Raw genomic sequence first — 25,163 nt, forward strand, 5'->3', positions numbered from 1 at the left:
TTATGGCAAAAGTGAGGAGATTTGCGTATGCTACTTTGTCACAAGGCTCAGTGACTTGAGGCAGGAGTTGGTGTTTGCTCACCAGTAGAGGCACCATCACCAGCCTTAGCTCAGCAAGTGTTCACAGAAAGTGTTTGTAGAAAGATTGCTACAGTGTTAACGCTAACGATTGTTGTGGTAAATATTTTTAAAAAAAATGGTAACCTTTCCCCCCCCCCCCCCCCCGGAGCTGGGGATCGAACCCAGGGCCTTGCACTTCCTAGGCAAGCGCTCTACCACTGAGCTAAATCCCCAACCCCTAAATGGTAACCTTTTATGCCGTGTTAGTGCAGCCACCTGTAGGACCACATGGCACTGCAGGGTACTTTTATCTTGGTGGCTCCATGCTGCCCCCAAGTACTCTCAGACCCAGGTGGTCCAAGAGCAGTTCCAGCATGGCATCTTGCCTTGCTGGTCCCTAGAGTTAGTTCTGGCAACCGTGGGGCCATGTGGAACTAACCATAATTTATTTCTGGTTAGTATCTCCCAGAGGCTCTCTACTAGCTTTGAACTCCCTGGTTCCAGCCACCCAGTAAAATCAGGGATCTAGAAGTCCAGCATGGGGCTGGCCTATCATGGCTCCCTGCCACGGACTCTGCCCACACACCCAACAGCCTCTCCCTGGTAGTTAAAGTATGAACTCCCAACTCCCTGGTGAATTCATGAATCGATAAGCTGTAACCCAACAATCACATTTATATGCTAAATTCTCAATCCAATACATTCACACAATAAACTCATAACCAATTCATAAAGATATAAACCACCCACCTAGATAAGATACATTGACCTATAGAAATTCATCCCTTAAGAAATATGTATAATTACCCAGGGTCATTTAAGACCCAGATCTGGGTCCTCCTTCTCTGTCTCCATCTTGATTCTCCTTTCCTTCCCCTTCTCTCCTGCCTTACAAAAGCTTTGTCCCCACCTTATTTTTTTACTGTCCAATCATGGGCCTTGACCTAATTTGTCCCAGCCCTCACACCTGCATATAAGACATCAACCTATAAGAGATCACTTCTGTACAGAACCCATGCATGTGAGTAGCCTATGAAAAGCAGAGTGTAGATGGAGGATAAGGAATTTCTTGTGGAGCTTTAGAAAGCCCTTATGAAAGTATTTATCACAAGAGGGCAGACAGGCATGAGCACTCCATTTTCTGTACTCCCAGCTTGAATTTTGTGTGGGTCAAATAAAAACAAACTCGTCTTGGTATCATCAACTTATACAGCATCAAGAAGTCTGCCTTAAGGAGCAATTTATCATTCGCTAACAAAACTGTCCATACCCTATAACCAACCCAGCGGCTCCCCTTCCAATTATCAACCACTGAGAAATTGCCACACAGATGCACAATGGTGTTCACGCTACACTGTTTTCAATAGAAAAAAATAACAGTGATCTTATACTCTAGTGTGGGAGATGGGGTGGCAGTGGTTTGTGGCTTTTTCTAAGAAGTTGGAAGTAAGCCAAGCACAGATGCATGTGCCTATGAACCCGACACTCAGAAGACCAAGACAGAAAAGTCAAGAGTATGTCACAAGAACTTTCTCAAGTTTTTAAAAAGCAAGCAAACAATGAAAAAGAAAAAGAAAGAAATTAAGAAAGAAATTAGGAAATTAAAGAAATTAAAGGAAGGAAGGAAGGAAGGAAGAAAGAAAGAAAGAAAGAAAGAAAGAAAGAAAGAAAGAAAGGAAGGAAGGAAGGAAGGAAGGAAGAAAGGAAGGAAAGGAGCAAAGGAGAGAAAAGGAGAGATGAAATTAGTTTGTATCACAAATGGATAAATCTGAAAACAAAACTCACAATATTGACAGAGAACTTGGCAAGAGGCTATTTAAAGTGTCCTAGCATCTCAGTAAATGTTCAAAATGTTCTGGATTTGCAGGTATGTAGGAAAATTATAAAAATAGGCATGGACCTGAAATATACCAAGGTCAGAGTAGTACTTATGTCAACGGGGTGAAGGTTAGCAGGGAGAGGAAGAGCTGACCATATGGGCTCTAGATTATCTTTCTATGAGAGCATATATCTGTAGAAAGGAAAGATTTCCTGTATTCTCCCACAATTTGGGAGACAGAAGAAAGATGACCAGAATCTCCTAATATAGTCTTGAAAGAGCAATTAAATCCTCCATCTTCCCTTCACATTTCTCCAGCGCTGGTGTGGGCAGAACAGGGACATTTGTTGCCCTGGACCGGATCCTCCAGCAGTTGGACTCAAAGGACTCCGTGGACATTTATGGGGCAGTGCATGACCTAAGACTCCACAGGGTTCACATGGTCCAGACCGAGGTAAGACTTCTAACATGGATGCCAGTGCCCTCCCACGCACCTCTCCCCATTAAACTGTCCAGAATAGCTGAGCAAGATACAGAAGTGAAAATACATATTTTCTAGGACTTCATATTCTGAGGTAAATGCCATTGCCTTCAGCATTAAGTATATTCTTTCCTGAGCTTCTGGGGGAAGAATTTATCTGGGTAGACAGGAAGAAAAATGGAGTGTTTTGGGAAGCCATTATAGTAGGGGACTGGCTAGACTAGACCACTTAAGAGCCCATTTCAAGGTAGCCTGGTAGATAAGCACAGAAACTTCTATGAAGTCTCCTGAACCTCTTCTGTCTCCTAGCCCCACCCACTTCCACTCGCATCCCCATCTCGGGATACACCAAAGACTGTCTATCAGGAAGGTTAAATGTTTCCCTTCAAGATGACTCTGACATTTGTAGATCCTTCTGCAGATACTACCCCATGGTGTTTATTTTCATTTCCAAGAAAGGAAACTGAGGCCCAGAGACTAAAAAAGTTTTGTACAAAATCCATAGGGATGCTGAGTCCTGGTGGTGGATGCCTTTCATCCCAACACTCTGGAGGCAGAGGCGGGTAAAGTTCAGGGCCAGCCTGGTCTAAACATTGAGTTCCAGGACAGTAAACCCCGGGGTTCACATGGTCCAGACTGAGGTAACACAGAGAAACCCTGGCAATACAAATTGGACTTGGTGGGTTTTTTTCGTTGGTTGGTTGTTGGTTTGGGGTTGGGAAGCTCAAGGGTGAGAGGGTATACCTGGGAGGAATGGGAAGCAAGTGTGAACAAGGTACACTGTAGGAAATTCCCAAATAATGAATTGGGAGTGGGGAGTCATGAGGTAGCCAAGCTTGGACCTTGTTCTGGTTACCAAGCCATTGGCCCATAGCCCTCCAGTCAGGTCTAGACACAAACCTCATATATACCAAGCACATTTCATTCCTACATTAACACCTTCCAAAGCTCAGGTTCTCTACTCATTGGCTTTCCAACATTGTTGTTCAAGTAACTCAGAGGGAAAAGGCAAAATCTAAAACTCTAAAAAAGCTTTCCTTGGAAGAAAAGTTCTACCTGCATGCTACCACACAGTCACCATAGCCATGGAAACCACATAAGCAGCCATGCTCACAACCGGCACCCCACAGCCAGGTTCCCTTTCAGCTCTGTTGAACCCACTCTTCTGAAATCACTCTGTCCCCTAAATGCCTTCTGGTACAGCATACGTTAATATCCTGCGGAGCTCACCTTCTGTACTACATATGGCAGAAGCCTGGTGTCCTTGCCTCTCCTGTAATTAGTACCTATTCTCCAGATCTGCTATCACAATTGTGCTACCCCTGAGTGTGTGTGTGTGTGTGTGTGTGTGAGAGAGAGAGAGAGAGAGAGAGAGAGAGAGAGAGAGAGAGAGAGAGAGGAGATGCAAGTATATAACGGTGGCTGAAGAGTGTTGAAGTTAGACTCAGTTTTTGCCCTCCCAGCCCCATGCTCCCAGAAAATGACTCAGACTCACATTGTATTTACAAATACCTTGGCCATATAGCTAGGCTCTACTCTGACTAGATCATAACTAAAGATAACCCATTTATTTTAACCTACGTTTTGTCATGTGGTTGGTTACCTGTGCTCAGGTACCACGTGTCCCTCTCCTCGCCTTTTTTCAGTCTCCTCTTTCTTTCTCCTTCTCTCCCAGTATTCTTCCTCCTGATGTCCCAACTCTATTTCCTGCCTAAGCCATAGGCTATGTGCTTCTTAACTGACAGGTGAGGAGGCATCCAGGCAATACAAAAGATGATCTCTTTGCAGAAGAGGCCAGAAGATGGCTGGGTCCCCTGTAGCTGAGGCTGGTTACAGGTGGTTGTGTGCTACTCATTGTGGGTGCTGGAAACCAAACCCTGGTCCTCTTCAGGAGCAAGTGTTCTCAGCCATGGAGCCATCTCCCAGCGCCAGTTCTGTTTTGTTGATGCAAGACCTCGCTATATGGGCCAGGTTAGCCTTGAACTTGCAATCCTTAGTCTCCAGAGCAATAAGGCTACAAGCATGTGCCACCATGACTGGCTAGTACTTTCACTATAGCAGTTCATCTACCATATTCTCAGTGGGTCATTATGAAAGTGTTTAAGCACTTACAAAACTTGGGCTGTGTATAGTTTAGAGGTAGAGTGCTCGCCCAATTTGCACAAGGCCCTAGGTTTGTTCACCAGGCCCATAGGTTGGAGGCGGGGATTGGGGGTGGGGGAATAACTAGGAAAATCAGATAATGAATCTCCATTAACCTAAACCTCAGATTCTACAAATAGCAACTTGTTATTTCCTCATCTCTATCTCACACAATTCTCCAACCTCATGAAGCTAATCCGTACATATGTATGTGTATGTGTGTGTATGTGCGTGCATATATGTATATATGTGTGTGTATGTGTGTATATATGTGTGTGCATTTATGTATATATGTATGTATATATGTGTGTATATAAATATATGAGTGTGTGTATATATGTATGTATATATAAGTATGTATATTTGTATATATATGTATGTGTGTATGTGTGTATATATGTGTGTATATGTACATGTGTGTGCATATATGTATATATGTATGTATATAAATATATATATGAGTGTATATATAATATATATGTGTATATATGTATGTATATATGTGTGGATATTTGTATGTGTGTGTATGTATATATATATATGAGTGTGTGTGTATATATGTATATATATGTAGGTAGACAGATACTCTTCAACATCATGACCCCTTTGCCATTTATTAGACTTAAAAATTTTAATTGTAACTCCCTAGTCAGAATTTAAATATCCATCCTTTTTTAATTAATTAGTTAATTAATTTATTATTTATTTATTTTTGGTTTTTCAAGACATAGTTTCTCTATGTAGTCCTGTCTGTCCTTCAAGTCTTTAGGTAAACCAGGCTGACCTTGAACTAAATATCTACCTGCCTCTGCCTCCTGAGTATGCACCACCACACCTGAGTCCTACCTATGCCTTTAAAAAAGTTAAATTTTTTTTTGTAAAAATTATCTAGCTTTCCTTAAAGCCCCAATTCCACGCATTTCATTCATTTGAAGTATCTTTATTCCTCTCCTGTCTGTAATAATCCTTCTTCCCGTTTGTTTTCTGTGCCATTTGTCAGAGAGCCCGGCTCACCTGTTCCCTTTCCACAGTGGTAGGGTGGCCTGCCACTTCTTGTGCTGGTGGGGAATTGGCTGTTGGCACCAGAGGCTTGTGGAGCTGTATAGTTTTACAGTCCCGATGTTCCTAGGCTGTTGCTGGGCACCTCCTTTCGTGTCCTGACATAGGACAGGAGGGCCATCACATCCATGTTGCTTGGTAAATTCAGATTAAATTGCTGGCGGCCCCACTGGCAGGATCCCAGCCTCTGATCCTCAGACTTCCCAGTAACTATGCCTTCACTATGGCTGCTGTCTGTCTGTCACTTCACTTAGGGAATAGGACTACATCACTCTGTAACTTTTGTTTCCTTTCTTTGTTTCCTTTTTCGTTTGTTTGTTTTGTTTTGTTTTTTTGAGACAGGCTTTCACTGTGTAATAGCCCTGGCTATTCTGGACTCACTTTGTAAACCAGGCTGGCCTCAAACTCACAGAGCTCCGCCTGTCTCTGCCTCCCAAGTGCTGGGACAAAAGGCGTACGCCACCATCCCCAGCTCATCGCCCATATTTTAACTGTCATCCTTCCCCACCCCAGAAGACTAGAAACTTCTCTGTCCTTGTATGACTTTTTAAAATCTATTCTACAAACCGGCAGATAGCCTACAATTACATAGCTAGAAGGTTGGCACCATTGTTTTATTTCCACCTCACTTCCACAAACTCAGACTATAATTAATTTGTAAATTGGGGAAGAGATAGCTGACAATTGGGAGTACTCTTCAGCGCTCTCTCTCTCTCTCTCTCTCTCTCTCTCTCTCTCTCTGTGTGTGTGTGTGTGTGTGTGTGTGTGTGTGTGTACTCAGGCTCCTGGTTACTTTCAGATACAACTTGGGCTATGCATCACTTCCATGAACCTGTCCAAACTCTTGGATCTACACACTGGCCCCAAGCAAAAGCCTCCGTTCTAACCGTTACTGTCTGCCTTTCTGAGCAGAGGCAGCTATGATGAGCCAAAACTCCTCCTCCCAGAGAAGCAGCAATTAGTGGTGCACGCTGACTGCTCTCGTGAGAAGGAGGCACTGGGATGCAATGGGATGTAGCGTCTCATCTCCCATTTAAGAGACAGTCCTAGCATCAGCCATGACATAGGCAGTCCAGTGTTTTAGCCACATTGGACTCCCAACTCGCTTTCACCATCTCTTCCCAGGTTGATATTTTCTTCCTCCAAATGATCTCGAGACTTTCCTGTCCTGCATAAAACTCTGTAAACAAGTCTAGTTTATCATCTTCTAGGCATTCATCACATGTCTGCCCTTCCACTAAACTATGCTCTCGGGAACCATGAACCCAATGGCTAGACATGTGATATCATAAATCCTAGGCAACACTACAAAGATTGGTAGAATTCAACGGAATGGAATATGTTATCACTCAGCCAGCACTTCCCCCACGAGAGAAAGAAATCTTTTGTGAGTTTACACTATTTTTTTTCATTAAGAATTAAATGGGGGTTACAGTAACAACTTGATGATTTTAGAAGTAATCAGTTTTTGAAGGGGCATCCTATTGGGAAAAGAAAAGTTGATATTTAAGACAAGGCAAATTAATAGAGAGTAATTAGTTTCAAAGCCCATGGTGGATCGCTGTTGAACAATTTATTACTAAGCCATGGCCCGGGTATAGCAGTTCATTCACAGCTTACCTCTTCTGTCCACAAGTAATTTAATTAAAACATAGGAAGTCTGTGGAGCTGGAGAGGTGGCTTAGCAGTTCCGTGTGCTTACTGCTTGTTCAGAAGATTCAGATTGGCTTCTCAGCCCCACGAGGGTTATACCCTGCAACTCCAGCTCCAGGGAGTCAACCCCATCTTCTGACCTCCAAGGTCACATTCATGGTGCACATAAACTCAAGCAGACATACACACACACATAAAAATAATCAGTCACTGTTCAAGGTGGAATAGAACCAAGTACAAGCTATGATATATTAAAAAAAACAACAAATAATAGTTCTAATAGTTCTTAATACTAGAGCAAGCCTTGTTTGTTTCTGTTTGGTTGGTTTTCGTTGTTGTTGTTGTTTTATGTCCTAACTTAGCTGATACTACAGCTCATTGGTAGAGCTCTTACCTGGTATGTGTAAGGCCCTAGGTTCAATTCCTAGCACCACAAAAGATCAAAAGCAGAGGAGGGCTGAGGATGTAGTTCAGTTGGTAGACTACTGCTTTCCCAGCATACAAAAGTCCTGAGCTCATTCCCCAATTTGGAATAAAACTGAGCATGACGACCCTTTCATTCCCAGCACTTGGGAGTTAAGGCTGGAAGACTGGAAGTTCAAGGTCAGCCCTGTCTATATAGCAAATTCAAGGTTGGTCTGAACTACCTGAGACTCTTCAGAAAACTAAAAAAATAAAAGTTTGACTATTCTAGACCCACCTTCTAAAGTCCCATTGGTAGAACACCAGGCCAGTTTCCAATCAGGAATGTTGTCTAGTGCCACGGGTAAAAACCAGAACTGTTTACTTTGAAAAAGTATTAGTAAGGGGAGATTTTTATTTCCATATTGTATCTCAAACCCTGAAAACCCTATAAGCCCCATGGCATTGATCACCTTAAACACACAGTCCAGAAAGAGTGCTTCATATCTGTCTACCTAATACTGATACAGAGTCTAATACCTTGAACGGACAGAGGATATTATCTGAAGAGAAGAACCTGGATTCTTGTGTTGAGGGGAAACAGAATTGAAGATTCTTCACCATTCTCTCTCCCTTGAATGGCATACATTCCTCCCAGCCCTCTTACTCCCTGGGTTCCAGCAATGGCTGTATCATGACAAGAAGCACAAGGCCGGGCACTATAGACAACAGGACTCCACCCCTTGGTAGAAAGAGAGGGAAGCCAGTTCATAAGTTTGGTTGCCTATGGTCAAGATTCTATCATCAGTGGAATCTTTGCTGTGTCTTTATGGTCACTGGGGCACTTTACCTTCTTGTATTTGTTTTCTAAAACAGGTAATCCCCAAGTGGGTAGCCTGCGGGGGTCTGTCCTCTTCAGGTAGCCCTCTGTAGGTCTAGGACACCCACCAGCGTCTCTGAGGTTCTTCCACATTTCAGACTCAGATGCTAAAAGGACAGAGACCTAAACGCTGAGCTTGTGTCCGAAGCTGTGGCAATCAGTGGGTTAAATTGTGCACACCTCCTTTTCCCACCGTATCTGAAATAGAAGGGGCACAGAAGAGGAAAGTGTGTGCAGTGAAATGAATTCCTCCTAAGAAAATAAATTAATATACTGAAAACATGAACTGGGTTGGGGGTGGGGGTCATACCTCTAGCATCAAATCCAAGGGTCCCATTTCTTGGCCATGCAAACTTGGCAGAGTCGGCAAACTCTGGATGTCAGTTTGTTTTATGGTAGCGTCTGCTTCACAAGGTGTTGTGCTCATAAGGCTTATGTAAAGGACATAGCAAAGTATTCACATTCATTCTTGTGAAGGATCCATGCAAGACATAGTTCTAGGCACTTGCAGCACATACAGTAGACACATATATCATTTAAAGAGAGTGGATGAGAGCCACAGAGATGGTTCGGACAGTCAAGAGCTTGCTGTACAAGGGTAAGGCCCTGAATTTGGATAAAAAGCCAGGCTCCTGAGTGAAGTCCCAGCCAGCTCTGGTACAAAAGAAGACCCTATTTCAACGAAAGAGAAAAAAACAAAAAGATTATAATTATACAAAATTCCAGCAACTGTGGGTGTTTTGTGACAGCCTTGTTTGTACTGACTGGTTTTGTGTGTCAACTTGACACAAGCTAGATTCATTAGAGAAAGGAGCCTCAGTTGAGGAAATGCCTCCATGAGATGCAGTAGTAAAGCATTTTCTTAATTTGTGATCTATTGGGGAGGCCCCAGCCCATGGTGGGTGGTGCCATTCCTGGGCTAGTAGTCCTGGGTTCTATTAGAAAGCAGGCTGAGCAGGTCAGTAAGCAGCACCCTCCATAGCCTCTGCATTAGCTCCTGCTTCCTACCCTGTGTGAGTTCCTGTCCTGACTTCCTTTGGTGATGAACAGCAATGTGGAAGTGTGAGCTGAATAAACCCTTTCCTCCCCAGCTTGCTTCCTGGTCATGGTGTTTCATCACAGAAATAGAAACCCTGGCTAAGACAGTCCCTAGTCTTTCTTCTGCTTAAGGATACCTTTCTCTGATATGTTTTCTGACTCTCCCACAGTGTCAGTACGTCTATCTGCATCAGTGTGTGAGAGACGTCCTCAGAGCAAGGAAACTGCGGAACGAACAAGAAAACCCCCTGTTTCCGATCTATGAAAATGTGAATCCAGAGTATCACAGAGGTAAGACCTTACCAGCTTCCACTTCATTTGCCTTTAAGTTCATTTTCCAAAATGCATTCAGTCTGGAAGCTAGCACTAGTTCAATGCTCCTCCAACACAAACCTCCAATTTCTTCTTCTACCCTAAAGATGCCCCCCCCCCATAGCAGCAGAGAAGAGAGGCAGAATGGAGAGGGTTCCATAGTTAAAGAGAATCTCATCAGTATTTTCTGCAGTGCTGACACGATGGCCAAGGCTCACGCATGGATGGCAGATGCTCTGATGATTGGCTACACCCCAGTAGCTCATCTCAACCGTCTGCCTGCCTAGCCCAGCAGGGTCTCTACGAAAGGCTTTCATTAACATTTCTTTTCTAAGACATAAGACCGACCACTGGGGGAGACAACACTGAAACCATTAACTGAGAGTTCAAATTGCAAAACCGATGCAGAGAAGAATTTGACAGTCATGGTTTCAGTGGCTTCAGTGCATTTGTGTCTGTGACTGACCTTTTTTCCTATTATCTAAGTATAAAGAATATACTTTGTGCATAAAGCCTTTTCAGTTACAAGTTAGAGTAAAGATCAGGACAGCCACAGAGGACCATACTAGTCAGTTTGACACTATCACAGTGAAATCCTTGAGGTGACTGGCATCATAAAGCAGAGAATTCATCTAGGTTACCCTTTTGAGTTTTAAGAGAATGGCTCTTGTATCGGCTAAGTCCTGGTGACGACTTCACAGAGAATGGTGGTTAGGAATCCCAGGAGTGCCTGTCAGGGCAAGTGGTCACATCTCCAACCAAGAGAAGAGATAAAAGGGAGAGGCACGACTGAGTCAACCTATGAGAGCTTCCTCTGAGGACTCATCATCTTCCAAAGGTTTCACCGTGGCACTGTGTAACACTGTCACCTGGCAGACCAGGCACTCGGCTATAATGGCCCCTTGAAACGGAAGTCATATCCAAGTCATAGCGGGGACTAGCTATGCCAGAGTACATTCACTAACACTGATACCGTGGGGCCGTTAAGAAGGGGCCCTTGCTTTGTCATTTGAGATAAAGGCTATGCTGCCTGGATTGGCCTTGACTTGAGCATTCCTTCCACCTCAGCCTTGCCATTAGCAAGACTAGAGACACACGCCATCATACCTGGCTTCAGAATAACATTTTTGAGGATATCATTTTCACATGGGTCCCTTTATAAAGAAGTTTGTCTTGGTTGCTATTGCAAAACACTTGAGACTAGATACTTTATAAAGACAAGAGATTTGGGGTAGCAATGTAGCTCAGTGGTAGAGCTCATACCACAAAAGAAAAAGAAAAGGGAAAAGGGGTCCACAGGTAGGCTGACCTCATGCATTTGGCCACTGTTGGGGCCCAGCAGCTAGTTACATCCGATGAGATCATATGGAGAGAGAAAAAGCAATAGCTAAGAGCGAACCATGCTTGTTCTCTCATGACAACCCAGTCTGTGGAAGCCAGTTCATGGCTGTGAAACCTAACCCCCTCTGAGAGACCAACTCTAACCTCTCAGTGATCCTGTCACCTCCTGCTTGGCCCGCCACTTATGGCAGAGGCAAATATCCACTGAGTGACAGACGGTAGCTTAACCACGGCATGGCAAATTAAGAAACGCAGAATGTAAGACAGACAGAAGCAATTTGTATTGGGGGAGAAATAAATGGGAGGAGATCTGCCAGTCAAGTTGATCTCTCTGACCACGTGATGTTTTTCTACCATTTTATAAATCCTCTAGAACAAGTATGTAACATTTTTCAGATTAAAACAAATTTACAAACGTCTTGAGACGTGCTTTTGTCAAGCAATAATTAAATAGGAAGAAGAGGATTCCTGCCTGTGGCCCACCACTGAGGCCAAAGATACTGCCTGGGAAGGGGTATTATAGGCCTCAGATCCTTGCTCTGGACCTATGTGTCCTGCTCCCACATTTGACAGACACATCTCAGACCTGCCTTCCCTTGTTTTTCAGTGCTGTTTAGCTGACAAGAGTTTCTCCTGAGGTTTTCTTAGTTCTCTGCATTCTCAATTCCTGCCCGCCCAGCCAGCATGTTATTATTCAGTGAGCTGTGAAGAACCCTGAGAGAGAGAGCAGGCGGTTTAGAGGAGTGCTTTGCAAATCAGATAATCTTTTGTGTTGTAAATAATTACCCCCTAATTTATCTGTGGAGTAAATTAAGGTTTTTGCATGTCAGTTTCTTTTAATAAACTCCAGGAAGGTGGAGGTTGATGGGGTAGATCTTAAAGGTTTCTTTGTCTTGTGTTAACTTGTTTAAGAATCTTTTTAAAAAACTAAGCTTGGGTGTACCTAGAAGAAGCTAACTGTGGCCTTGAAACCTAACCCTAGCCTAAAGGCTAGGAATCAGGTCTGACACTGCCTGGAGTTAATAATCTATGTCTCCCCAGGCATAATACTCTGCATCCTGGCCTTGGCCTGCTTCTTTAACTCAGAGACAAGATATGGGCAACCAGAGTCCCTACCAAGTCCAGGAACCTGCCTTTCTAAAGAGGGAGGGCTGGCTCCATAGTGATGCTCTATCCTACATAGCTTGGCGATGTCCCAAATCACTTTAGTGGTGTCCACCAGTGTCTCCCATGTCTAAATTTCAGAAGGAGGATAGTGGAGACAGTCCTCTACAGCAGCGGTTCTCAGCCTTCCTGATGCTGAGACCCTTTAACACAGGTCCTCATGTGGTGGTGACCCCCAACGGTAAAGTTTTCCTGGCTACTTCGTAACTGTACTTTTGCTACTGTTTTGAATCATAATGTAACTATCCAATATGTAGGATATCTGAGACGGGAATGTGACCCACGGGTTGAGAACTGCTGCTGTACTGTTTCTAACCATACCTCTTGCTTCCAGATGCAATGTACTCGAGACATTGAGAATTCACCTGGAGATCCCCTGGATAAAAGTTTTTCACTGTGTGACTTTAAAAGAAAAAACAAAAACAACAAAAACAAAAACAAACCTTGCTTCATGCCCTGTGGGGGTGCCAGCTGTTTCTGTTGATACTATGTATAATTTATTAATCTGAAGAATGTTACAGAATGTATGTAATTTAAAGGTAACAGATATTATTGTATATACTTGTATTTTGTGGTTTCTCCTGTAAATATGTATTTTTTCATCATGTTTAAGATGAAGGTTTATATACACTGTTTTTCCACACTGAGAGTGTTCCTGGCTTGTTCTACATAAACCCATTCAGCCTGTGTGACAGGACCACTGGTAAAATGTGTGTAGAGGAAGTTGCAAGGACAGTCCCTGGGGCTGTTTCTTACCTGTCCTGATAGTCACTGGGAAAGCAAAAGTCAGAGCTGGACAGGGCACACCAAGGCTAGCTTTCTTATGTTGTGAATGAACCCTGGGATATAAGGCTTTCTTAGGAATGAACCCTGGGATCTTAAGAGTATAACCGTCGGAGAAAGGGTAGGGCTGTAGTAGACCATATGCCAAGAAATTAAAAATCAATTAATGGTTAAAAGGAGGATTCAACAGCACCAAAGCTGAGCTAGGTGTTATCTAAACTAGAAGCTTCTTGTCAGACTCCTCCCAGGGTCCCAAGCCATGGGCACCTTGAAGCGAATGATGCTAACGGGTAAGGAGTGCTCTTGACAGAAATGCCAGCAACACCTCTGACTGGAACCTCCTGCATAAAGCAGGGTGCCACCCGCAAGGGTCCCAGTTTGTTTTCCTCTGGAAAGAGTTACAGTGGTAGATTATGCTCCTGACCAGAGAAAGCATGGTATGCCAACATGTCCATAGAGAGATCTACAACATCATATATAATGAGTTAAAAAGTAAGTGATGGTTAAAAAAAATCAACCCCAGCTCTCCTTTGTCTAAAAATCCTTCAAAAGTTCTTTCTAACTAACTTGATGCAGTTAAAATGTTGTCAAGATTCACCTGAAGCTCCATTTAATATAAGCGACACCACACGCCCTACCAATTTCATCATTAAGATCTGTGTTTTATTTGACTATAAATAATTCCACGAGACATTGACCAGATCAAGGCCCAATGGGTGGGTCTTTCCTGAGGAAGGTCTAGAAAGAGCCCCGTGGTTGCCTGAGGGAGATGTAGAGCTTCCATTGCAGAAACAGCACACTTCTCCCGGACATACGCACTTTTGCTACATGTCGTACATTCCCACAATAAAACGGACATAATTGGCATAACAATTGGAAACAATTAACGATACCCATTGTATAGGCATGAATCATTGTAACTTTAGCTTGTAAATATAATGTGATAGTCATAATTTCCCAACTACATGCCCAGGCTGGAAATGTTTTTATGGAGTGTTCAAAGTTTATAGAAACAGAGGAACTGTCCCTAAGGATTCCTGTGTGCAGCGTTCAGAATTCTCAGTGTCCCTGAGCTCTGTACCCTTGTGAAAATGATACAGGGTGGCCCTGTGTCCAGAAACGTGTCTGAGGAAGAGAGGGGCAAGCATATCTGTAACTAGGGGGGAAGTAGAGGTCAGGCATGGTTTCGGCGTGGTGTCTGTTAGTAATCATTGTTTTCTTAGAGGAAAAAGAAAAGGCTAGGCTGAGGGAACAGCTATGAGGTAGCCTGCCCGTGTGTCTACCTCTCCCTCCTCCTGAGAAGAGAAAAGAAAGAGGGGGGCGGGGTGGGGGAACTGCAAACCAGTGTTGCTTGGCGCAAAACATGTTGATAACCTGGGAAGAGAAGCTCATTTTCATTTTGAGGAAAGCTCCAGCAAGGGCCTGGGACCTGCAGGGCACGGATCCAAAATCCATTTCTTTGTCCTCAAGGAGAGAAGCACGGTGGAGTGAAGTTAGCATTGTTACTGTTTTCATTGGGAAGTGGAAGAGGTCTGGGTGAGGGGAGGAGACCAGGGTATGGCCGTTCTTAGGGCGCCTACTAGCAAAGGCTGGAGCTGTTTCTATGGCAAGTCACTAGATGTAGAGGAGAGAGTAGTGATTTGCACACACAGCAGCTACAACCACAAGGCCCCTGCATGTCTGTAACCGTGACTGACACACACCTCAAAGCATCGCAGGTGAAGTCGGAATTCCAGAACTGAGCACAGCCACACAGCCAGGGGATGTCATGCATTCTTGTTCTCTGTCCCACGGAATACTAATCCCTCCCCTATACTAGTTTTAAAGCCCCCTTAGCAACAAACGCTTCTCTATGCAATCTCTCTCGGGAAGATGTAATACAGATCTTGCTGATCTACCCGTCCAGTTTAGTAGAGAGCCAGACTGGAAATGTAGCTGCTGATAGTAAGCTTGCCAGGCATGTGGGAGGCCTGGGCTCAGTCTCAGTTACCACAAAATAAGCAAGGAGAGAAAAAGAAAGTCTCCTTCGCGGTTCGTTCTGTTGGGCGCATCCCCCCTTAATTGCTTCATGTGGCTGCGCCTCGGTAAACACTCCACGTCCTGCCATGCCGGGCATCCTGTCTGCACCTGAGCGTGTCTCTGTACTCATTAAAGCTTTCAAGTACTTCAAGGCTCTCAGACCTTGAGAGAGTCTGTTTTGCATCTTAATAATTATTTACCCAGGTTCCTTATAATTAACTCCTCTAATCCTTCACATTAAATCAATTTCACATTATCATTCTGCTTTGCTCTGGAAAGGTGCCAAGTTTCCCACTCCTGAATCAGATTTTTTCAGAGACGCATTGCCCTGTCTGGGCTTGCAAACATTCATCCTGAGGAACTTCCCGCCCTTTAGCACCTGGCATTCCACTGTCCTGTTTGTTGCTTGCTGTTTCTTCTCACTGTGCCAGTCAGATGTGACTTTATTCTCTGTCCATCTCATTCATCTCCTCCCACCCATCGCTAGCACCTCATAACCTCAACACCATGCAAGAGCGATTAAGACTTAGTTTTTCAACACTGAAACGGCAGCAACATAGCAATTTGGGGTCAGTTATATTTAGGAGGGCTCTGTAATTAATTTTGTTATTACCTCTTGGAAGAAAGCCCAAAATGATATGAGAAAATTATGTGAAATGCTTTAACAGATGTCCGGCGACACCAGAAATAGGACACTCATGTTACACTTCGCAGTGCTTCTCTTGGCTCCGTGTTAAGGCTCTAACTCCTTATATTAAACACTTTCTGATCCCATTGCAAAAAAATAGAAAAAGAGAGAGAGAAAAGGAAGGAAGGAAGGGAGGAAGGAAGGAAGGAAGGAAGGAAGGAAGGAAGGAAGGAAGGAAGGGAGGGAGGGAGGAAGGAAGGAAGGGAGGAAGGGCTGCCATGAACTAATTCTTGTTTAGTTAGTTTATGGGCATTTTGGAAGGTTGAGTCCTGAAGTTACTAGATCTCTATTTTTGCCTGGGAGCCCCAGCCATGGAACACAGTAGAATTTTTTGTTCACACAAGCTGCCCGGACCAAACCTGACCATGCCATGCTGAACACAGGTGATAAGCCATAGCTGCTTGTTTGTAGAAACAGTTCGGAGGTTTTCTGAGTTCTGTTTCAGTTGGGGGGAAAAATGAATGTGATTGACCAGACAAGAGTGGAAAGAAGGCCTGGGCAGTCCCAGAGAGCAAGCTCTCATTCCTGAGGAGTCGACAGAAACGAGGCACAGCCGCCTGAGTGCCCCGCTTCCATTCCGAGGATCGTGAATCCAAGCTTGAGGAGTTCGGCGTTCAAAGAATGTTTCACAGCAAAGGAAGCTCGGCCACGACTGCAGAGAGGAAGTGAAATGATGAGAGGGGAACTGTTGGAGAAGAGAGCACCAAGGCGGACATCAGGAAGGCAGAATGGCCTGTCTTCCTTCTTGGGACAGCCTTCAAACATCTCATCATGTATTTCTGTTAGGATGTCCCTAATCCCAAAATCTGAAGCTCAAGGTGCTCCCCAGTTCAAGGGTTTTTGAGCACTAACTTGACTCCGTGGTAAGTTCTACAGCTGGCCTTGTGTGATCCATCAGTCAGAACACAGCTCCATTAAAACTACCATGTAGACTTACCATCAGCCACGTGTACAGGGTACCTGAGGGACTGAAATGAACTGCATGTTTAGACTTGAGATTCATCCTCAAGACTCATATTTATTCAGATATTCCAAATTTATTTTAAAAGCAGATTCCGATCCAGAGCCTTTCAGGTAAAGGGTCTCTCTGACTTGCGTGACTGTTGGTAGGGTTCACTGTGACCATGTAGGTCAAGCTATCTGGCTGGTTCAACAGTTGGATTGGTTCCCTTGGTTTTTGAATTAGCTAAGTCCATAGTGCTTGTCACTGCAGATGAAGCAACTTAGAGTCTTATCCTCCAGGATAACCAGGTAAGAAATAGTGTTTGGCCATTTCGGTTGAAACCCAGGGTGACATTCAATGCAGCTGTGATAACAGCAAAAATCTGATCTCTTCTAAAACTGTGAGTAGCACTGGAAACACTTCCACCTCTGGTTGAATGTACTTGACCGAAGGTGGCTTCCTTGGAATAAATACATGCATTTTATTTTTTAAGGATTGTCTATATAGATAGCATTCATTAAGTATGGGCATTGTTGGTGAATGCTTCCCAGGATAGATGTTTATATAGTGGAAATACAAAAGATTTATTAAAAGATACGCCAAAGATTATTTTTTAGCCTACATGCCAATGCACATAATCTTATGTAAGACACCAAAGGAAGTTGTTCAAATCTGTAAATAGTGTCAGACAAATGTAACATGTCCCTTCTCAGAATAGTCGCAAGAAGGGTTGGTCTCTGCCTCAAGTAATTTTCTTTAAGAAATGCCTTCCTTGCCCCAACAGCAAGATTTCCCATTATGTCTGTGATGTGTTTTGATACCCGTGTGTGTAAATATGCATTGCATTGAGAAGGGGTCCATGTGACTGTGGCTTTAGAAATCCAATAGCCTCCATCTGCCAGCTAGTGGGGAAGGTCTACACCGGAGTTCAGAGTCCTCTGGCCTCAGCCACACTGACAAGAGAGGCCACAAGGTCCCCACTTAAAGAGCGCTTCATCTTGGCCATTGTTGTGTTCAATTCTCCAAGAACAAAGAGCAAGTCTCTTCCGCTTAACTCCCTCCACACAGGGAACAGTTCCGGGCTCACACGCCCTGTATGCACGGGTTAGAGCGGAAGTTGGTTCTGGCTGTGTGCTTTGGAGTCTAAAGTCCACAGAGGTGCATTTAGCTGCTCCATCATCTGTGTGAATCATAATATATATAATGTAAATAAACTGAGCAACTGAACCTCTTATGTTCTATAATAGAGCACTTTCCTGGTTTTGAAATCATTTACGTTCTCCGCAAATCTAGCAAAATGGCAGTAAATGTATTTTTTCACACTACAGCATTCTACCCACGCTATTGCACTGCAACCAGTATTGTTTGAACAAAGAACCTCATCTATCTCTCTATTTAAATAATGTATGTGCTTAATATATTTTCAGATATGTAATTGTGGTTAAAGGAAACCTATATGGAATCTTGCACAAACCCTCACTGATGTAAGAATAAAACTGCTGCTCATTGAAAGAGAGTGTCCTGTCTGCTACTTGAATGCTTTCTTGCCTATCATTTTGTATCATCCCCAGTCCAAGAAAAAGGTCAGAAGTGACTGTTTTTAAGTAAAATTTTAAAAAATAAAATAAACAAAGCAAAACAAAAAACAACAACAAAAGAAAACCTTCTAGGCTGTTATGATGACGGTGCTATTTTAAATACAAGTTCCTGTTCAGGGAACATGGTTCCCTAGGACACTGTGAACACATGGTGGATTGACTCTGCAATTGGCTGCTTCTGCCTGAATGCTAGTCTTCACTTCTGTAGTTCATTAGTAACCAAAACCCGCCATCCGTGACCAACAGTGGTGGTGCATTCTCAGAGGTGTTGGGCTGGCGGGGATGGCTGTGGGAGCCCTTCAGAGATTCCACACATCAGTGGACAGTGTGACGTTTGGGAAAGGGCTGCTGTGCTTACCTCTAGAAAAGTGAGTTTTCTTTGCCATTTCAGTTGAAAGGTCAGTGTCCTTCACAACTCCTGGATTTAGTTGTTTTTTTTGTTTGTTTGTTTTTTGTTTTTTGTTTTTGTTTTCTCTCTATTGCTTTGGTTTGCTTTGTCATCTTTCTTACTCCAAAACTCTTTATTTTTAAAAAAGTATCACAACAGAGTCACACTTTAGACCTAAAGCAATCCTTATAAGAAGTTTCTAGGTTCAAATGATTACAGTAGATAAGCACTTTGTTAAGTGAGGTAGGACTATTTTCCTCTAAAGGGTCTGTTTGTTGGAATTTATTCTTTAAAAGGAGAACAGGACAAAAGAGTTGGATGGCTTAGAAAGCAACGGTATTCGCTGATGACCTGTGTTTGATTCCCAGAATCCGTATAGAAGAGAGCCAATTCCTAAAAGGTGCTCTCTGATCTCCAACTGCACACCATGACACTCCTGCATCCCCCAAAACAGATATAGAGGTATAGATACACACACACACACACACACACACACACACACACACACACACACACACACTAGCATGTAGCCTAAGACAGGAGAATTGCTTTGTTGTGAATCTTGAGTTACAAGCAATTTCATCACTCAACATGGCTGCCAAGAACCAAACTCGGTTCCTTTGGAGAATCAACAAGCTCTTTCCACCCCGTGCCATCTCTGGCCCCTGTATTTTAAAGTCATACCTTAACAAAACCCATCATAAACTTAAAGATAAAACAACATTGAATAAGAAAGACTAGCCCAGAGAGATGGCTCAGCAATTAGGAGCACTGACTGCTCTTTCAGAGGTCCTGAGTTCAATTCCCAGCAACCACATGGTGGTTCACAACCATCTGTAATGGGATCTGATACCCTCTTCCAGTGTGTCTGAAGACAGCTATAGTGTACTCATATAAATAAAAATTAATAAAAATGATTCAAAGATAGATAGATAGATAGATAGATAGATAGATAGATAGATAGACAGACTAACCCAGCTAGTCTCAAGCCTATGGCATCCACTTCAACCTCCCCCAGTACTGTGAGATATGCCCTGCTAAAAAATGTTTTCCTAATATCATCCTGAGTGAGGTAACCCAATCACAGAAAAACACACATGGTATACACTCATTGATAAGTGGCCATTAGCCCAAATGCTCCAATTACCCTAGATGCACAGAACACATGAAACTCAAGAAGGATGACCAAAGTGTGAATGCTTCACTCCTTCTTTAAAAGGGGAACAAGAATACCCTTGGCAGGAAATAGGGAGGCAAAGTTTAGAACAGAGGCTGAAGAAACGCCCATTCAGAGCCTGCCCCACATGTGGCCCATACATATACAGCCACCCAATTAGATAAGATGGATGAAGCAAAGAAGCTCAGGCCAACAGGAACCGGATGTAGATCTCTCCTGAGAGACACAGCCAGAATACAGCAAATACAGAGGCGAATGCTATCATTAAACCACTGAACTGAGAACGGGACCCCCGTTGAAGGAATCAAAGAAAGAACTGGAAGAGCTTGAAGGGGCTTGAGACCCCATATGAACAACAATGCCAAGCAACCAGAGCTTCCAGGGACTAAGCCACTACCCAAAGACTATACATGGACTGACCCTGGGCTCCAACCTCAAAGGTAGCAATGAATAGCCTAGTAAGAGCACCAGTGGAAGGGGAAACCCTTGGTCCTGCCAAGACTGAACCCCCAGTGAATGGGATTCTTGGGGGGAGGGCGGTAATAGGGGGAGGATGGGGAGGGGAACACCCACATAGGAGGGGAGGGGAGGGGTTAGGGGTATGTTGGCCTGGAAACCGGGAAAGGGAATAACAATTGAAATGTAAATAAGAAATACCCAATTTAATAAAGATGGACAAAAAAATGTTTTCCTAACATAATATGGAGTAAAGTTTATCAAAGCTAAGTATAATAAAACATCCAGAATCCAGAAGAGGGTTTTGATGTTGCCTATAAAAGGAGCATTTATAACAGATGGGTGATGGGTGATAATTCATGGTCAGGATTTTAGCCTGAGGAAGAGAACCTTGCAATAGTTCCGAGCTAGAGACATGAACAAGTACTCCCACAGCATAGAAGATAGCAAGCCCAAGTCAGGCTCCATATCCTATAACTTCAATACGGTCCTTCCCAAGGGAAATATTACTTTGATGACAGAGAATTGTTGATGTATTGTGCTCAGCCTTTCCTGGGACTTGCTGTAACAAAAGCTCTCTCCTTTGATCAAAACCTCAGTCAGGTTTCTGAATCATCTGTTTGATGGAGCCTGACCTTGGAACTCCCTCTTCATCAACTCACAGACAAAAGTCTCCCAGCTGTGATATATAATCATTCTCAGAATCTTCTCACCTTCATCCAGCAAGGATTCCCTTCCCCTCCTTTTTAAAAGGACTTTTCCCTTAGATTTGTGTATGTTGTATTCAATGTCCATGAGTGTTTTGGCTCCAGTATACGTTTGCTCTCCATGGGCATACCTAGTGCCTGTGGAGACCAGAAGAGGGTACCTGACTCCCTGCACTGGAGTTATGGATGTTTGTGAGCTGTTATGCGGATGCTGGTCTTCCATCAAGACAGTACGGTGCTCTGAAGGGCAGAGCCGACTATCCAGCCCCTCCCATGACCTTTGATGCCTCACCACACATTTTCATCCACTGACCTTGTGGCTGGGATACTCATCCCACATCTCTTTGTCAGAACTGAGGTGAGTGTGACCTTTCTCTTACTGCAAGACCATACCACAATCGTCTTTATGCATACTGCCACAGTCTACCCGTGACCTACTTTACTGTTGCACATGTCGTGCCTGGTTTTTAATGAGTATAATAATGCAAGAGTGTTTATGCCAATTATCTTAATATACATTTACTTTCCCAAGCACTCCTAGAGCTCTTGACCCCAGAAAAGCACTTGGCAGTCTTTACCAAAGAGCTAGCGCTAAAATAGGTTTCCCGTCTCTACTACCCTGATGCAAGATAGTGGTGCATACCTCCAATCCCAGCGATAGGGAGGCAAAGGCAGAGGCAGGCTGATGCCTCTGAGTTTGAGGCCAGCCTGTCTCTGAGTTTATGGCCAGCCTGGTCTACAGAGTGCATTCCAGAAAGCCAGGGCTACCCAGAGAGACCCTGTCTCAGAGAGAGAGAGAGAGAGAGAGAACTTTGCAACAGGCTGTGCTGTGTGCAGTGAGACAGCACACAGAGAGACAGAGACAGAGACAGAGAGAGACAGAGACAGACAGAGAGACAGAGAGACAGAGAGACAGAGAGAAAAACAGAAAAGAAGGGGGAGTTGTTTGAAATTCAGCAGAATGGTGATGGATGTTCTTTAAGAGCAGAACTTTTTTTGGCCCTTGCTCAGCTTAACTTGGGGAGCTACGTGCCCAATGACCAATGGTCACCGAAGATACCTCGACCCCACAGTTTCCAAGTTCACTGTCTCACACCCAAGAAGAATAGGGAATGCAGGCAAGGGGGAACAGAACAAATGCTACTCACATTGTTCTTCCCTCTTACTCCTCCAGTAACTGTCACCATGCAGAATACTCCAAGCCTGTCTCATCCCAACCTCTGCTCTCCTCTGTGGCTGTGGCTTCAGCCGTCCGGGTCTTCCCTGGGGTTTTACACTTTGCATTCGACTCCATGTCTGTGCAGAGTAATAAAGGAGCAGTGCATGTTCCCGGGTTGGTTTGTTGGTTGTCAATCCCTCCAATCCTGTCTTCCCAGGGCAAAAAGTGTCCTCTTCCCGTGTCCGACCCCTTCCAGGAGACTAGAAGCGATCGCATAGTTGCTTACTCTAAATCCCATCTGTTTCCTCCAAGGTCCAAGAACATGGATGGACCATACTTGGAGATAATGAATGCATATGGCGAAGGGAAAGAGATTGACACGTGCAGACCTGACCTAAGAGATATGAAGGATATCTTAGGATAGGAGGCATGAAGAGAAAGAAACACCTGTTAAGACAGACCCCTAAATGGGTGAAACAAAGCCAACTCCCAACTCCAAAGATCTTAGAAACTGGAAGGTAAAGGTGTCTCAAGGAGCAAGACAAGGAAAGCAGGCTCCCTCCCAACCAGTGGTTTTCAACCTTCCTTCCCTTTAACCTCATGCTGGCTCCCAATCGTAAAATTATTTTGTTGCTGCTTCATAACTATAATTTTGCTACTTTTGTGAATTGTAATGCAAGTACCTGTGTATCTGGGGTTCTTAGGTGACCTCTGGGAAAAGGTAGGTCAACCCCAAAGGGGTTGTGAGCCATGGATTGAGAATCACCGTCCTTGAGAGAAAGTTTGGAAAGCCCCACTTTGGGTGCATGTGTTATGGGGGGAGCCCAGGGTCCCCTTTCATGGTCCTTAGCCTCATTAACAAAATATTTTAAGAACAGGCTCAAGGGAAGCTTGAGGACAATTTATCAGAGTTTAAAAGAAAAACCATCAGGCAGGCTTTGCTGTCAATCTTGGCAGCTGCCCAGAAGAATGAGATGGAGAAAAGAAAGAACATTATGCCTTTTGAGTTGGGCTTGGAGATTTGGCTAGGAGCCACACATCAAATGGGAGGTAACTTCAGAGAAACAGTGAGAATGTTCAGAGTACCAGAGGGAAAGTTCTGTTTTCCTGAGCGAAGACGGTGGACTTCAGAACAAAAGCACAGAGAGCAGGGATTCTGAGAAGGAATGTATATTATCTCATTTAAGGGGTAATTATTCCTCCCATGAATATATAGGAGCAAATTATTAGTCGGTGGTGTATCTGATGATAGAATGGAACCTGGAAAGGGTACCAGACACAAGTCAGATAATGTGACAGATAATAATGTCCAAGTCCGGAAAGAACTTTAGTGCTCTGTTACCATGGCATTAGGTAAATCCACCTTCCAGACAGGGTATATCATAGCCAACTGATTGACCCACCCAATTAGATTAGTGCTTATACTTTGGATAGCGTAGAACGTTAGGTCTCTACCCAGGCCTTCGGCAGGCTCCGTTCTCTTGGCCAGGAACAAACAGCTTTCCCTTAATAGGCCTCTAATGCCCCTCTGAAGAGATAACCCTAAAATCACTTAGGAGATGGGATAAAATTGAAAAACACACACACACACAACCCATTTCCACTATAAAAAGCCAGCGATCCAGTTCCAAGGCCGATCACCGAAGAGATTAGTGTCTAGACTGGAATTTTAGCCTCTCCAAAGTGTGGCCTCCAGGCAAGGGTGCTCATTCAGAAGGAGATTAGAAACCAGAGCACCCTTTTGCTGTTCCTGGCCAGAGTATCAAGGACAGTGTGCTGCCTTCTGGGTCCAGTCTCTAAACTGTCTGCCAACTTTTTATCTCTTGCTCTCATAACCACCAAGGATAAGAAGGCAAGGAACCAGGACCTCGTTCTCATTTCCACTGCCTCGCTCAGGCCCCAGCGCAGTGGGCAAGCAAGCATGTGAATCCCCACTTCCTGGATCGCTATAGCCCTGAGACTTGTGACGCCCTCCCTGCTCCTGAAGGATTTCCCTGGGCATCTTCTTTCCCTGAAGTTACCTGGGCCTCAGCTATGCATGTATGACCCAAAAAAGAAGCACGGGTCTAGGAGAAGAGAAGAAATTCTAGGCTGCTCCAACACTCTGTGATCTCCAGGACTGTTGCTTTTTCTGCCCGCCTTGGCCTGATGTCATCCTCAGTCACTCTGAGTGGGACAGTGTCTGAGTCTTACAGACATCTAACCCTTCTCCATGTCAAGACTTTTTCTGGATTCTGGCTTCACCAACTCCCTAAATCCTAAGTCTTCTATTTCTGCTACTTCTTCCCAGGTCCTGTTCTGTCACCAGACACATCACTTCACCGACTAATGATTTGTTCCTCTATATTGGATTTCTCCTCTGCAATAGTCCTAACCTTGAAGCTGGGTTGATGGTTCAGCATGTAACAGCATTTGTTGCCCAAGCATAAGAACCTGAATTTGGATCTCAGCACCGTACAGAAAGCTGGGCAAGGCTGTTTGAGTACCTGAAACCCCAACAGGGACAGGAAGATCCCATGTGCTTGCTACCTGCCAGCCAAGGTCCAAGTTCAGTGAAAGACTCTGTCTCAGAGAAATTAAGGCAGAGAGTGATAGAATAAAATACTTAATGTACCCTCTGTCCTCCACATACACATGCAAGACATGACACATATCCTCATGCATACACATACTACAGATCACACACACATACATACACACACATACACACATGTATGCACATATACACACGCGTACACACACAACACATACACACATATACACACGTAAAAACGTATACACATGTACACACATACACACATATACATACACAACACACATGTACACACTACATATACACACATACATACACATGCACATGTACACACTACATATACACACATACATATGCACAT

The 25,163-nt window shown here is 43.9% G+C and overlaps 1 protein-coding gene across 3 annotated transcripts in view; it reads left to right on the forward strand.

Moving 5' to 3' along the window:
* Window positions 1-18,296, forward strand: part of Ptprb (protein tyrosine phosphatase, receptor type, B) — a 104,564-nt gene extending 86,268 nt beyond the window's left edge. For all 3 annotated transcript variants that reach the window (XM_063263482.1, NM_001372134.2, XM_063263483.1), the window contains 3 exons: window positions 2,198-2,333; window positions 9,705-9,825; window positions 12,686-18,296. In XM_063263482.1, the coding sequence (XP_063119552.1) occupies window positions 2,198-2,333; window positions 9,705-9,825; window positions 12,686-12,708 (280 nt within the window). In that variant the 3' untranslated portion in view covers window positions 12,709-18,296. The remainder of the gene's footprint in view (window positions 1-2,197; window positions 2,334-9,704; window positions 9,826-12,685) is intronic.
* The last annotated feature ends 6,867 nt before the right edge of the window (window positions 18,297-25,163 follow it).

This window comes from Rattus norvegicus, chromosome 7, assembly GCF_036323735.1.
Source record: "Rattus norvegicus strain BN/NHsdMcwi chromosome 7, GRCr8, whole genome shotgun sequence".
In the NCBI taxonomy this organism is placed as follows: domain Eukaryota; kingdom Metazoa; phylum Chordata; class Mammalia; order Rodentia; family Muridae; genus Rattus; species Rattus norvegicus.